Source organism: Chlorocebus sabaeus, chromosome 12 (assembly GCF_047675955.1).
Source record: "Chlorocebus sabaeus isolate Y175 chromosome 12, mChlSab1.0.hap1, whole genome shotgun sequence".
Classification (NCBI taxonomy): domain Eukaryota; kingdom Metazoa; phylum Chordata; class Mammalia; order Primates; family Cercopithecidae; genus Chlorocebus; species Chlorocebus sabaeus.
In genome coordinates, this window is record NC_132915.1 from 48,880,993 (window position 1) to 48,896,544 (window position 15,552).

The window sequence follows — 15,552 nt, forward strand, 5'->3', positions numbered from 1 at the left end:
AAGATACGCATGTGTACTGAATCATGCATATCTATATCTATATTTATCTCTGTAGTTATAGCTGTCTTTATCTATTTATGACTTCTGGGCTTTAATTGTAATAGTAGTAACCAATATATTTTTCTAGCAGCTTTGTGCTCCAGTTCCATTTGAATATTTGCTTCATTTGAAAGCCATCCAGATGCAATGGGTAAATGACAAATCCAGTGCTGTCTTTTCATATGGTTACCCATGTGTGCCCATTCAGGTTTTCTTTAATAATGTTCTATAACAATGATCTTTGTGCCACCCATAAAGGATGGATCAGCCCAAACGTGAATTTGTTCTACCATCTTTCCTAGCAGGGTCACCTTATCATTAGAAATATGAACGTGCTTTTGTAATTGGTCTCCCAGTTTTCAATTGCATCTTCTGCATCCTCTTGAATTATCCTTCACAAGACTTGGAATTGTCCACTCTTCTTATTTGTCTTATTTCTTATTAAGAGACTTAAGGAATTTGTCTTATTCCTTTTCAAGACTCTGCTTTAGGCATCTCATCCTTTTGGAAGCCTTCCCTGAGTCCCTCTCCCCAATCATAGCACCTGATACCTATCCTATCATGGCATTTGTCATAGAGCCTCAAAAGTGTTTTACTGACATCCTCCCCAATTAGCCTGTGGGACTCTCAAGGATAAGGATGCTGTTCTCCATTTGTGCCCTCAACGCTCACTGCCTAGGCTGGTCCTCACAAGTGTTTGTGAATATAGCAACATTAACACAAACAACAAAGAAGATGACATTAGTGGGTGTAGGTGTGAGAAAGTGCTCAGAATTTTTGCTATATGAAATGATATTCTGAGCTTATCTTCCTTTTTAGGGGTACAGAAAGAAGAAGAGCCTAGAAACACATTGTGGGAAACTTGCCAGACTTTCTGCTTGATTAACGCTGTGGGTAAGTTTCCAAAGACTAATAGTGTTTATAATTATGTTTATTTTAATAACCCCTCCTTTTTTTTTTTTTTTAAAAAAAAGATAATCTAATTGAGTTCAGATGTAATTGGCATTTTACAAACCAAAAAACTCCCAGCAGGTATCAGACTGCAGAATATGATGTTTCAGGAAAAGGACCAACTTACTGATCGTGGCTGATTCTGACAGTGCTTGAGAGCTGATGTTCTTTATCATTTCAGGTCACCTGCTTCATTGTTTTAGGAACTTAATCTTTTGAACATTTTAATCTCATATATACAGACACAAATGGCTCACACAAAGAAATTCTCAGAGGTGTGCCTGATTCTCAGATTTGGAGTTCTGAGCCAGGTAGAGACTGCTAGACAGAAGCTTTAAATGTCTCCTTTTGTTCCCATCCCTGCAACTCTGGATGTCTAAGAGATAAACGAATGAAGAATCACTTTACTAAAAAGGCAGGCCTCATATCCTAAGACCTGCCAGCATTTAACCCAACTACCTCCTAATGGGCATAAAAATTCTCTTCAGAGTTATTTTGTCAAAGCCCATATTTTGGGTATGTCTCTCTGCAAGTGGGTTGTGACATTATTCATTTGGGGAGAGTTTTGATCTGATTTACTGTATCTGGAAAATAGTAGGTGCTCAAGAAATATATGTTGAAAGATTATGATGATCTATATATAAAAAAACAGAATCAAACAAAATAGTTCTTTTGAGGAACCTATATATTACCCAATCATTTATTTTATTGTAAAGTGGAAGATTTTATATTTGGCTAACATGTATTCAGTAGTTGCCCCTATTTTGTGAACTTATAGCATGTATTGTCCCCTAGGTTTCATGTCTATGAATTTTCACTTAATCTGAGTTCTTAGTTTCTATTTTTATTTTAGTCCTCAACTTTACATTGTAATCTGGTACCTGTAAATCTCATTTGAAACTTGGGTTAGCAGCAGAAGCGCTGGCACATGCTGAGAGTCCTTAACTAAAGGCTTAGAGGCCCATGACTAAAATGAGATGATTTGGTTCACTTCAGATCTAATCAAAAGAGAAACTTACCATACCTAATTGAACATGCCAGCCTCCAAGTATAACAAATTCCCATCTTTTTTTTTTTTTTTTTTTTTAAAGAGCTTCATGAGTTGGGTGGGATCATATTATTAATTTATAACAGTATTCAAGTTTGACTGATGAAGGCAACTTAAATCTTCATCTCTAGAGATGTCAGTAACACACAAAAAGAAGCATCCACAATTTGCCTTCTGCTGCCATTTAACACCTTCTACATATGCAATGTGGCAAAATCTGCCTTTCTTTGCCAAGTCCAATCTTTCTGCTTTTACTGCTGACAGTTTAGATCATGAAAATAAGATGCAATGAAGTTTGAAAAGCTGGATGTATTCTAAGTAGAAGAATTCCTTGGTCCTGGTTTTCAGGAAGACTGTGGCTTTACCCACATAGCTGGTTTGGTCTTTCTAACAGACCTGATGCTGGTTGCTAGCTGGTTAGTCTGGTGATGCACACAGACTAGCCTGCTGTCTTCCTAAGATCCAGCCCCAGGGAGATGCTTATAAGAATACATCTCTGAAGCAGTAATGTGGCTAGTACTGGTTCAATACAGTTTTTTTTTTTTTTTTGATAAGGCCCAGCCTTACAGAGACATCTATTCAAGTGCCCAGAAAAATCCTCTGGTTATGAAAGTTTGAACTGCATGAGTTAAGCCATAAACTTGGGATGAATGAAAGATAGCACGATATCGGAAATGGTGTCTGTGCACAGTAGGGGCTTCCTGCTTTGGTAATTGCAAGGTAGAAAGTCAACTTGCAGTGTGCTCCTCAGACTTTTTATAGGGATAGCAATGATCTTGAGGTATGAAGGGCACGCACTGCAGTGGAAATTGGATATTCTGTGTAGGAAATCAGCCTTGTCGTTTAATTTAGAGAGGTCAAATACTTCTACCATAACTGTACCCTGTATTTAACCCAACTTTGGTAAAAACTCAGGTTTCTAAAACAAGTAAATTAGAAGGTAGTTGTATTACAAAGGCTTATGTGCTTTGTAATGAAGTCAGTTTGAGTCTCTCTTCAAAGGACTTCTTTAAATTTGCTGTTTGAGGCCCCGCGTGGTGGCTCACGCCTGGAATCCTAGCACATTGGGAGGCTGAGGCAGGCGGATCACTTGAGGTCAGGGATTCAAGACCAGCCTGGTCAACACGGTGAAACCCCGTCTCTACTAAAAATACAAAAGTTAGCCGATCATAGTGGTGCCTGCCTGTAATCCCAGCTACCTGGGAGGCTGAGGCAGGAGAATTGCTGCAACCTGGGAGGTGGAGGCGGCAGTAAGCCGAGATCGCATTACTGCACTCCAGCCTGGGCAACAGAGTGAGACTCTGTCTAAAAAAAAAAAAGAAAAAAAAATTTGCTCTCTGAGGCTCTCTCATTCATTATTAGTGTGAGCATAAACTGGTGCAATTCTTTTGGAGGGCAATTTGACAAATATCTTTCAAATTTTGAAATGTGTATACCTTTGATCTGGCATTTCTATCTATAATTTATTTTATATGTATGTGTCTTCTACTCAGTAGAATTTGCTCAATGGTCAAAGAGGATACTCATGTAGCATTGTTGTAATAACTAAATAAATCAACAGGAAATGAAAATATCCTAAATGTTCATCAACAGTGTACTGATTGAACCAACCATGGAACAGCCATGCAGTGAAATACTAAGTAGTTGTTAAAATGAATGAAGAAAGTCTAAATGTGCTGATGTGGAAAGATCTCCAAGATACAATTAATAACAAAAGTCAGGTTAGAAAAGAAACTGATAAAAATGGTCATCTCTAGGGAATGAATGGAATCTGGAGTAGGAAGGAGACTCACTCTTATTGTCTTTCCTTATGTAGTGTTTGTTTTTTTTAATTATGTGTGCATGTAATGTTTTTATAACAAAAATAGTTAAAATTAATCCATGATTTAAGATTTCTACTGTGGTAAACATTTGGATTTGTAACTAAAAGGGAATATTTTTCATCATTTTAAAGGTCTATTTCACTTATGTAATAAGTGTCACTTATCACTTATGTAATAGCACATTAGGAACTATCTAATGTACTATTTGCTATATTTAACCATATTAATAAAGACTTTGGATATGAACTAGATCAAATAATATACAAGCCTTTTATTTCAGATGCTGTGACCCAGGAACCTACCTACTATAGTCTTGATGGCAGCTTACTCAAAATGCAAGACCAAGTTTTCATAGGGTTTAAGTACACTGAGGATCAATGTCTATCATTACACTTGATAGAGATAGAATCTTGGGCGTGGCAAAAGAAGGGGCATCAAAGTATCCAGTATCTGAACACTCTTTGGGTGGAGGCTTCCCTGGCTTCTCTAGACAAAGGGACTCACTCCCTTCTGAGGCAGGCCATTCCATGTTTGGTTACGTCTATAAGAGAGGTCTTCCTATGCTGGGCTGAACTCTCTTTCTCCAAATTGAGGAAGGCTGATGTGCTTTCCCAATCAGCTAGACTTAAGAGGGTCCCCAAAGCTCCCTTCTCCTGGAAAGACAGACCCAACTTTACCATGGCAAACTGCCCATGGGACCGATTTCAAGAAAGAGGCTGTAGTAACAACTTCTAAAACATTTTCAAGTTGTTTCCTAACTACATGCTACATCCTCGTTCACTTTAGCAGAGCTTCCAGGTCATTTATCAACATCCAGACCCTCATATCCAGACAGCCCTGACTGTCCCCGACCTGACTCAATCTCCCACTCTTGCCACCAGTAAATCTCCTAGATCCTTCACCATTTTTTTCTGAAAATTCTCTTTGTCTTCTTGTTCCTACTGAAACTTGACTATTTCCTGAAGGCCCCTTTTCTCCTGTAGCCCCTGAAAAGTGGCAGCTGCCTGCTCCTCCAAACACCCTGCTCTCCCTCCTGCCCTTTCTTATTACTTCTAGCCCACTTTTCCTCCCTCCTTGGGAGCACAAACCAATAACCCCTTCTACCCAAGCTGACTTCCTGGTTTCCCTCCATTCATTCCTGAAGATTGTAGAACCTAGCTCATTATTTTCCTCTCTGTCCTTACTTCTGTCCCCGCCCCCCCCCCACCCCATCTGTGATGACCTTTTTTAGGTGAGCCCTGCAACACCTGGCTCCTTACCTTAGTGCCTTCACCTACTCACTCCCAGCTCCCTTCGTCCTCATTCACCCACTCCTGTGGCAAGCCTACACCTCATCACTAGCAATAACTGCACCACTTCCAAAACCCCGATTTGATATTAAGTTTTTGGCAAGTCAAAAAACCCCCAATCTGAAGCATCCCACTTTCTATCCATCACTCTTTTTTCTCTTTCTACTACAATGGTTCTTTGATCTTACTGGTCAATTCATTGATGCTCTCACCTTTTCATTGCCCTCCTTTAACATGATCTTCACTCAGCTCCAGAGACACCATTCTATCCTGGTTTTCTTCCCACCTCAGTGTCCTTTGCTGGGCCTCCCCTTTCTTCCCAGACTCTAGACTTTGGAGTTCCCAGGGCTCAATTCTTGACCTTCTCTTCTCTATCAATTAGCTAGGTATTATAGTCCAGTTCTGTAGCTTTAAATAACATGTACATTTTATGACTCCCAAATTTACATCTACAGCTCTGCCTGACCTCTATCTCATGCTCCATACTCCTACACCCACCACTTTCTCAACATCTCCATTTGGATGTCTCATAGACAACTTAAATTTAACATGAGCACTCAAGCTCCCTCCTATAGCTTGCTCTATTCTCAGTCTTCTCCACCAACACACAGTTACATGAAAGTGAGATTTTCCTGTTGAGGAGAGGCTGCAAGTTGCCTATCCAATATCTATTCGATTTTCATTTCCTAATGACATAATGCCTAAATTATTGGGGAGAGCAATTCACCCAGTTTAACAAACTACATTTCCAAATTGCCTTGAAACTAGGTAGTCATATGACTGAGTTTTGAGCAAATTTTACTGAGAGGGTCTTCAGGGAAAGTGCCTTAAAAAGAAGACAAAATATCTAGAGAAAATAACTTTGACCTTTCCTCCTTCCAGGAATACAGATGTGATGGCTGGAGCTCCAGAGCCGCTATCTTGGACCATGAGGTGCCCTTGAGGTTACAAATCATACACTAGCGTGGTGGAGCGGAAGGATGGAAGGAGCCTGGGTCTTGAATCATTGTGGAGCTGCTAGAGCTGCCATGTATTGTCTGCTACTCGAATTCTTATACTTGAGAGAAAAACAAACTTTCTTCTTATTTAAGTCACTGTTAATTTGGATTTTCTGCTATATATAGCTAAAGCTATTTTGCCTGATGTATCAGTGTGTATGACACAGTCTCATCCATTCATGCAAGGATTAAAATGTCCTATGAAGATCACAGATACCAAGAAGGACTTATTTTAAAATAACATTATTTAGTGGATATATCCTGGGCAATGAAAAACATTGCTGAATGGTATTCCAAAACTTAATTTTTCTTTGAAAAGAATTAGACTATTTCAGTGCAACCAAGAACATCAAATGATTGGCTGGACGATGTGACCTTAAGACACTTTTGTTTCTTTGAAATAATGGGGGTTTTCAAAACAGCCACATGCCTAATTTAGGACCCCATGATTCACATAAGACATTATTAGTTTTTCAGCTTGGTAAAGGCGCAGCTGGTTGCCATGAAACAGTAGGCTTAATTTAATTACGGAAAAGGTTGTTATAATTTTTTCCCTTGATATCACAACTTTTCTACCATTTTCTCCCTTATACAAATGAACAAGGATTGACTTTTTAAATAGTGGTGAAATTATTTTTCTGGAAATGTCTTTGGTTAAATGGCAGACAGTTTAGGACAATACAGTGGAGACAACTTTCCCCACATATTGCTTCACTGCAAGATATTAGTTGGGATATCTGTCTACCTACGTACCTACCTACCCACCCACCTACCTACCTACATGTCTCTGTGAAACATTTACCTTTGTAGAGCAAAACTTACTAATTCTATATACTGTCATTGGTGGAAAGGTCTTTTCTCCTTTTAATCCATCTGTCCCATCACACAAACTTGCCTAATTTTGAACTAGCATTCTATATTATTATTCAGAGTAATTTTAGGAAAAAAGCCAAGTTCAATTTATTGAGACTTTTCCAGAATGAGAATGGTATGAAATTTGGGTATCTGCAGATGAGAAACAAGCTATGCATTATTAACTTTAAAAGTTGGAGATTGCCCTTCCAAAAATATGCAGTATCACTGTATGAGAAGATAAGGTGACTGCTGCCTGTGTAGGGAGAGCTGAAGTTACCAAAAGACATTTTTTTGTCCCGAGAGACATCTTGTTACAGAGGCAAAGTCCCTGGGAGGAGTAAAGCTCACTAATTTATCATTCCTAGCAAAATGTCTCTCATTCAGAGGTGCTCAGTTATTACTATGTGAATGTATTAGTACAAGTGGCAGGTAAGACAGGTTGTCGTCTTGGGACACATGAACATGGCAGTGGAGACATCGCCTGCCAGGCGCAGTGCTGTGGGCTTTATGAATTCTGCCTGCCCGCATTTCCCAAGGCTAAGAAAGATGCCTTCCACTGGGCTCTTCCAGCACCTAGGGTCTCCTCATCTCATGCCTGTCATGAGTTCTTTAGGAGAACTGTTTTTAATCTCCTCCGCTCTGCCCCCAATCCAGCACTGGTACATACTGGGTATGGATGAAAGAATATATAAATAAGTGGATAAAATTCGGATTGGCTTGGGGTGGGCGAGGAGGTTGGGTGTGGTCCTGGGAGCTGCTCCAGTGAGGTTCTAGAGTGCCTTAGTGCTGAGGGAGAGAGGGGAGGGGAAAGGGCTCAGAGGTCAAGGAGAAAGTTTTCAAACATCATGATTTTGTCTTGCGTGTGAGAGTAAACGTATTATAATACCTTTTCAGGTTTAAAATAACCTTTTCAAGGCAAAGTGCTCATGTAGGGAGAAATGTTTTCTTCAATAGCTCATTGTTGTCCCATCATGATGCCCCCATTCTTAGTCTATGGTCTCCATCAAGGCTTTCTTCCCACTCCCTACGCTGTAGCCAATTCCATCTGCCCCTGTTCCACTCCCCATCTTGTACAAGCTACAGTGAAGCCCAAAGGGCGGGGCTTTGGCGGGACACAGTGCTGAGATCAGGGTCTGCATCACCACTTACCACCTCTGAGTCCCAGAACAAATTAGTTTGCTTCTCTGAGTCTTAGTTTCCTCATCTAATAAAATAACTCTTTGAGCCTTGTTTTTCTCCTCTTCAATAAAATCTACCTTTTGTGATCATTATGAGGAAAGATGATATAGAATATATATAAGCCCACAGCACTGCCCCCAGCAAGTGGGAGGCACCCAGTGAACGTTGGTGTGTGCCCATCCCTTCACCCCTTTCTTAGCCTAGTAGGTCATCCTCCTTTCCTGATTTACCTCATATTTACTAATTCTTTAGGGCCCAGTTCAAAGATCACCTTCTCCACAAAATCTCCTCCCACACCTTGCCTGCCCAACTTCCGTGGAAAGGAAACTTTCCTCCCCTGTCGTCTGTCATCTTCTGAACACCTATGGTACTTACCACTTTCTTCCTGGTGTCTCAGTGATTGCGTGTGTGATTTTTTAATCCAAAGTCTTTATTAATACGGTTAAATATAGCAAATAGTCCATTAGATAGTTCCTAATGTGCTATTACATAAGCGAAATAGACCTTTAAAATGATGAAAAATATTCCCTTTTAGTTACAAATCCAAACATTTACCACAGTAGAAATCTTAAATCATGGATTAATTTTAACTATGTTTAAAATCGCCTGCCCTTTACTCTTGTTTCCCCAAAGCACCTAGCAGAATAATTTGTACACAATAGGTGCTTAAAAATAATAAGCTGAATATATGTAGCAAAATTCTCTGTATTTAGAAATCATCTTTCTTTTTTGGATACAGGGTGGCATATATATAATGCGTCTTTCCATTTGGTCCACTTAGGGAAAACAACAACAATAAAAAAAATGACCCAGGCTTCGCTGTAAGTCACTGACCTCACACAACATCCAGAGAATTCTCTGGAAACAGTTATAAATAAGGACTTGTCACATGGGCAATCACAACAAAGCCCTGCTCAAAAGCTAGTCACAATTCTAAAATTGTGCAAATGCTTAAATGGGGGGGGGGGTATTTCTCAAAGGCTAGCTAGGCCACAGTTACTGTCCCAAACATCTTTGTCTTTATTCTACTTCCTTAAATTGTACAACATGAAAGTGACATAAATCACATATGTTATTCTTATTTTCCAGTGGGAGGGGAGAGGCCCTTGAGAGTTTGAAGAGGCCATGCCTGGCTTCTACCAGATCTGAGGTTACTGAGCTGGCTTTGAGACTTTTAGATAGAGTACCAGAATTAGGTTTAAGCCAGATTTGGCTTGTCATTGAGGTAGCTGTCAAAGGATGTGACTTTAGGTGGCTAGATGGAGAGCTGCTATTCCAGAATATTCTTTATCTAGTACTTGAAAGGGATTGCTATATATTTAGAAGATTTAAAAATCTTTCAGAGGTTCCTGTTCTAGGTGAAGGATTAACTTTAACCAGCATTTCCACAAAGGTTCCACAAGAAGCTCCATATCAGAAAGTCTGGGAAACACTGTCTACTCCATCCCTCTTTATAATTATATGCTGCAGTACACAGCAGCATATTGAAAACTCTTGAGAAGTCACATGGTAAAGAGACCTATTTAACTTAACTCAGAAGCTCTCCCACTTATTTATGGAATCAATCTCGCCTGTTTGATTTTTCTTTTTTTTTTTTTCCTTATTGTTGCAAAATTCCTAGTGACATCATATGAAACCAGAATTTCATATAACACACCTTTAAAATGCTGCCTTTGCAGTTTTTACCTATCACTGTAATGGGGATAAATTTTCAACTAAGAATGGGACACAAAGGGATATGTGTGAGGGGATGGGAAAATCAAGAGAAGGATAAAGTATGTTAAGGGTGACCCAGGGAGGGCCCCCAAACACAATTTGACACTTTTGCTCAGAACCAGTCATGGTTCTCATTTCAGACAGGATTTTGACTGGGTTTTCCTGCTTCCAAAGCCCAGTTGTTATCAAGTGATAGAATCAGATTGGAAGTAGAATTTTGCATCTTCATCTTATCTTGAATTGTCTGGCATAGGGAGGAAAGAAAGGGAACACTTGGACAACATTTGCTCAGATGGATGTGAGAATAGGAAGGAAAGGGGAAGGGGATGGCAGGGAAACAGAAGGTACGTAGGAGGTAGGACATTCATGATAGAAGGTAATGGACAGGATGGAGGAAAGAGAGAAAGTAAAAGGCTTGACAGGTCAGGCAGATGCTAACAAACTCCCCTTCCTAAGCCAAGAATAAAATAACAGCTGGGACAGGAGACTTCCTTAAAGGTATAAATAGCTCCTTCTATCCCTTTGGTAGCAGGTACTTATTCCTACACATAGGGTTCTGCCATTGGACCTCTTGCTGCCCATGGGTCTGCATTTCCCCAAGCTGTTGGTAGGGCCCAGTCTGAGATCCTAGTAGTGGCCTGCTGCTTTAGAAAATATCACAGTGGTTAATTTAAAGCACAGGGCTAGCAATAGAGAAGGGCCTATGTGTTGTGCAAAAGTCAGAGTGGAGAGGGGCTGGGAAGGGGCTTCCTCTTACCCGGGGTTGTCAGATGTTTCACTTCTTGCATGCAAAGCAACTAGGAGATCTCTGGCAAGCTAGGGCAGCTTAGAAATATTAGAAGCTGAAACCAAGATATGCAACACATTTGGGAGTATCTCTTTCATGCTGAAGAATAAAATGAGCTGATTCTTCTACAAGGGTACCTTTCAATTTCTTGTCAGTATCCATGTAAAAGTCATGTAAAAACCTTAAATGTTTTTCATAACTTACAAATATTGTATATTATTAAAAAGTCACAGCATGTATGGGATGAAATAGGGGTTAAGGCAATAGGACAGCTCCCTTTACAAGAATTCAAAATCTTCACATTGCTGTTCCATGGCGAACCTATATCAGAAATGAGATTCTTCCCGGGACAAGGCTATGTTCTGGGATAGTGCCTGGAATTCATTAATAAATACACTTTAAATAAATCTCTACTCAGAGAAAATGGTTGAAAGGATATGCCTGTCCTCATGGAGTGGGAACCCTCATGTAGACAATGCTACTGGCTGGAATGGTGGACCCAGCCTCTCAGAGTAATGCTCTTATCTGATACAATAGGGACTGCAGGGACCTAGGGCATGAGCCTACAGTCCTCTGCATCAGAATCAGGTGTCTAGCTGGTTCTGGGTATAGAAGTTACTTCAGATCTTTCATTCCTTTGCATAAATCAGAAAATCACCAGAACATATATCCCCCTCTGAAATAAAGGACATATTAGAAAATTATTGGATGAATGTTTCTATATGTTTTGTGAGCATGTGGGGGAAAGGTACTGGCACAGTGGGTATTTGTGTTTACATTACTGACACCATGTCTCTGAGTGTATTACATAATTATGATGGTTTGAATTGCTTGAATGGAACAACATGATTACCCATGGTATTGCACGTCTCCAATTCCAAATAAACACAATGGCAAAAACTAGACAAAAATGCAGAAAGAATAGTAAGTCGCACAATGTCACTGAAGTCATGCAAAGAGGAAAAAAAAAGAATAAAAAATGGGCAAGCAACAGACACCATAAATGAAAAAAAAGCCAATGCATACAATTCTAAAATCATTCTTACCTTCTTCAGTCATTGTGTCATAATATTTTAGTTTTCCATATGATCCAAGTTCTACAACATCACAGTAAAAGACACAAAGATAAGGAACGAGCTATAATGCAAGAACTTTGTTTTTACACATTTTTAATTAATCAGATTCAGAGTTATACTGTCAAATTTTGCAATCGTAACTATATGGAGATGTGCAAACATGGGCCATGTGGCAGACAGCTTTCACGGCCCATTTTCAGAAATCACTTTAAATATATTATGGTACTGGGGGTAGAGTGTGCCCTGCATTACAGAATAGGGCACAGTTATCTTAACATCCAATGAAACAGAGTACTTGGCAAAGATAACTTCACCCCAGGTCTATGGTAACCCTATAATTTTCATACAGGTGACACTCCAAGAGAAAGGGACTGAACAAGGACAACGTCCAGGCTCAAGGAAGTTTGCAGGCACTGTGATTCCTTGCCACAGAACAGCAGTTCAAGAAGTTCATTTCACAGCTTTTCTCCAACAGAACCATGTCCTAGAGAAAAAGGAAGGCTACCTAGGAAAATCTAACGTGAAAAACCACGTTCTAAACTTCCCTTTCTCTTCTTAGATTTTAGACAGACAACACAGAGTGCTCTGGGAGGAAAAAGGAGGCATGTTCCCAGGGAAGACCACCAGCTCAGATAGGTGACAGGGCAGCCACAGCTCCAGGACTAAGGCATTGGCGGCTGCTGTGTAAACAGCAGGAGGCAGGGCAAGGACCAGCAGCTCCTCCTCTGTGTACGGATCATCAGTGGACTCCCCTGTAATGGAAACCCCTGGCAGAATGTGAGCTGTTTTGAGTGAGCTGGTGGGAGTGGCAGCTGCAGTCGAGGGGAGAGAAGGAGTGGGGATACACCATTTCTGTTTTCTTACTTCAGTTTTAAAATAGCAACTTTTATCCTTGTTTGTCTGAAAATTCTAGATTGTTTTAAGCAGTTTTGTGAGCAGGTTAAAAATATAATTTCTGGTCATAACACCACTCTCCCAATAAACTTCAAGACATTAATTAGACTCAAGAGATATTCCTGTGATTCTGCAGAATGCTCCCATGGCCCATTAACTGGGCCAGCTGCTGGGAATCCTCATATGAATCAACTTAAAATTGATGGGTTTTGTGTGCAAGATGAAGGATCTAGCTTAAAATGCAATAATAAATATTCCTGTATTTCATATTTATATGATACATCATTTGCATATTTTTTCATGTGCCTAGATTTCTATCTAAAATTGTTTTAATACACCAGTACAAAATTATATCTTGGGGAGAAAAATCACATGTTTATGTTTCTACGAAGAGCTGCCTATTCTGGTTTTTCTTGGATACATTACAAAAGATGCAGGTGCTTCAAAAAGAAACTGAATTTTGTGTAAATAAAAAGAAATTTTTTTTCATGACTTCTGGGGATTTCCATCAGTGAAAAAAAAATGTGTGTATATATATGTGTGTGTATATATATGTGTGTGTATATATATATTTTGGTATTTTAAGAACAGTATTATATATTTGACATTGCACAAGTTTGGAATTCTTAAATGACCTAAATACCTTCATAAATATAAAACACATAAATATAAAACATATGTTCATAGTGGCTTCACATATATGTGTTTGCATGTGTGAGTAATCTTGGAGTAGATTAACAAATCGTATCAGCCAACTAATTGTTTTGTGACCTCTCTTCCTTCCCTGAGGTAAGCAGTGGAATAAGCAGCTGGCATTCTCTGCCATTTGCTCAGCAAACAGAATGTGGGTAGCTCTGTGGTTGCAAAATTGGATGTAAACTATATTCTACACAGTGACAATACATCATAGCATCTTTATGGATCTGTTTTTGTGGACGCAAACCTCTGTATGCACACACTTATTTTCACGTATCAATCCCAATGTCAAACATCTACTTGTGGCAGATGATATTATTCCTCACTTCTTCTCTTGCAGAATCAGGTGCAAATAAATACATTCATATTGTTTAATTATCATTTTATTTGTACACAGTTGAATCGGAGCTGTTCATATCGGACAAAGCTCACACATTCTCGACAACGTGGCAATGTCTAGATTGCTTCTTAGCTGCTTCCTTGGATGATGAATGGGACTGAAGGACAAGAACTAGGCAGAACATAACAAAAATGAGGCTAATGATGGTGGAAGAGAAGGAAGAAGAGTAGTGAAAAGCTGAATAACAGCAAGTGATGTGGCAACTCAAGGCACAGTGAGGAAGCAGCAGAAGGGAATGGTATCTGCCCAAACAAAGAGAACCATGTTTACAGTTTACTGAGGAAGAGTCAGAAAAGAATGGAGATGGAAACCAGCCGCTAGAATATGGTCTTTAGCACTAACAGCAACAGGATGGTGAGATGGTGAACTCAGCAGCAGCATCCTAAGGAGGATAGGGCAGCATCTCCAGGAGCCACAGGCCCTCCTACCTGACGCAGGGACTTAGGAGGTGCAGAAAGAGAAATGACATGCGACTAGGACAAACAGCATGCATGCATACACCAGAGCTCATCATGCACCTGGCTGGGGTCCAATAGCCCATGATGCCTCCTGGAAAGTAGCCTTGGCCACTGTCTATTGATAGCCTGTGGCAAGACCTAGTCTTGCTGAGAGGACCCAGGAGGCACTCACCTGCATAGGAACATGGCTTGCAACCAGCACACTCCCCATAATGAATAACCAAGGCAGTCTGAACACAACTGGATTAGGATTCAAACTGAGGCTAATCCAAGGTTAGTTTTTTTGGGGATGGGAGGAAAGAAGTAAGGGAGTTCAAGAGCCTATTATTTAACATCATCTAGCACTGTTCGCTGTATCAGTGAAGCAAGAGGCAGCCACAATTGGAAGAGCCATACATCACCTGTGAATGTCATTCTGGGTACCACCTGGTGCCTCTTCTCTATAACATTTCTCTAAGAAGCCATACAGATGGAGAAGACATTCCAGAACCCGGTGGTCGGTGTTTGAGATGAGCCTGTAATCCGATTGTAAATGCTACCCGTCACGAGAATCACACTTGCTTTCATGCCACCGTGGTGGAGCCCATGTCACTGAGCTGTGATGATCCCATGACAAATCTCTTCCCTTATGTATGTTACTACCTCTCTAGCTCTGTATCACACTAGCCAAAACAGTGACTTTTTTGGTTTTGTTTTAAATTTTACTTTGGGGAGGAATGAAAGTTGCCCATTAGATGTAACAATTCTCAATTATCTCACAGGGACAGATCTCGATTATGGAAAATATGGTGAAAGTTCTGAAAGGTAGGTTACCATCACAGAGGGAGATGCCAATATAATTATGTAGGAATTATCATCCTCGAACAGTGAACAATAATGTGTGGTCATTACTGTGGATCATGCAGATGGTTCATAATGAAATGCCCAAGCGAGTCCCCAGATTCTGCAACTTCTTATAAATTTGCCACCTCATTTTCAGCCTTGCTTCTCTGTGGTGTTGCTTAGCAATATCAGTGGTTACCGACTTCTGTCCTGTGACGAGCTGATTCAGGCCATATTTCACCTTATTTTACATGCTCTGGATGATCAAGCAAGAAAAATAGGACCTAGATGTGCTGTTCTGCTGCTGTCCTTTTGAGGTGTGCTGGGGAGGGAGTGTAGGATAGAATATACAGGTTTCTGAAAAGGATTTTTAAAGAAAAACAATAAGCAACCTAGACAAGAGAATCAACCCAAAACAATCTGCCTTTTACAAGTATCTTTTTGAGAGGTGAAGCCAGCTGGACTTCCTGGGTCGAGTGGGAACTTGGAGAACTTTTCTGTCTAGCAAGAAGATTGTAAAA

At 40.0% G+C, this 15,552-nt stretch overlaps 1 protein-coding gene across 3 annotated transcripts in view; it reads right to left on the minus strand.

The window, feature by feature from the left end:
* SLC24A2 (solute carrier family 24 member 2) overlaps window positions 1-15,552 on the minus strand; it is a 275,663-nt gene that overhangs the window by 75,943 nt on the left and 184,168 nt on the right. For 2 of the 3 annotated variants that reach the window (XM_007969126.3, XM_007969127.3), the window contains exon 5: window positions 11,732-11,782. The exons of the other annotated variant lie outside the window; for it this stretch is intronic. In XM_007969126.3, the coding sequence (XP_007967317.1) occupies window positions 11,732-11,782 (51 nt within the window). The remainder of the gene's footprint in view (window positions 1-11,731; window positions 11,783-15,552) is intronic. 3 annotated transcript variants of the gene reach the window in all.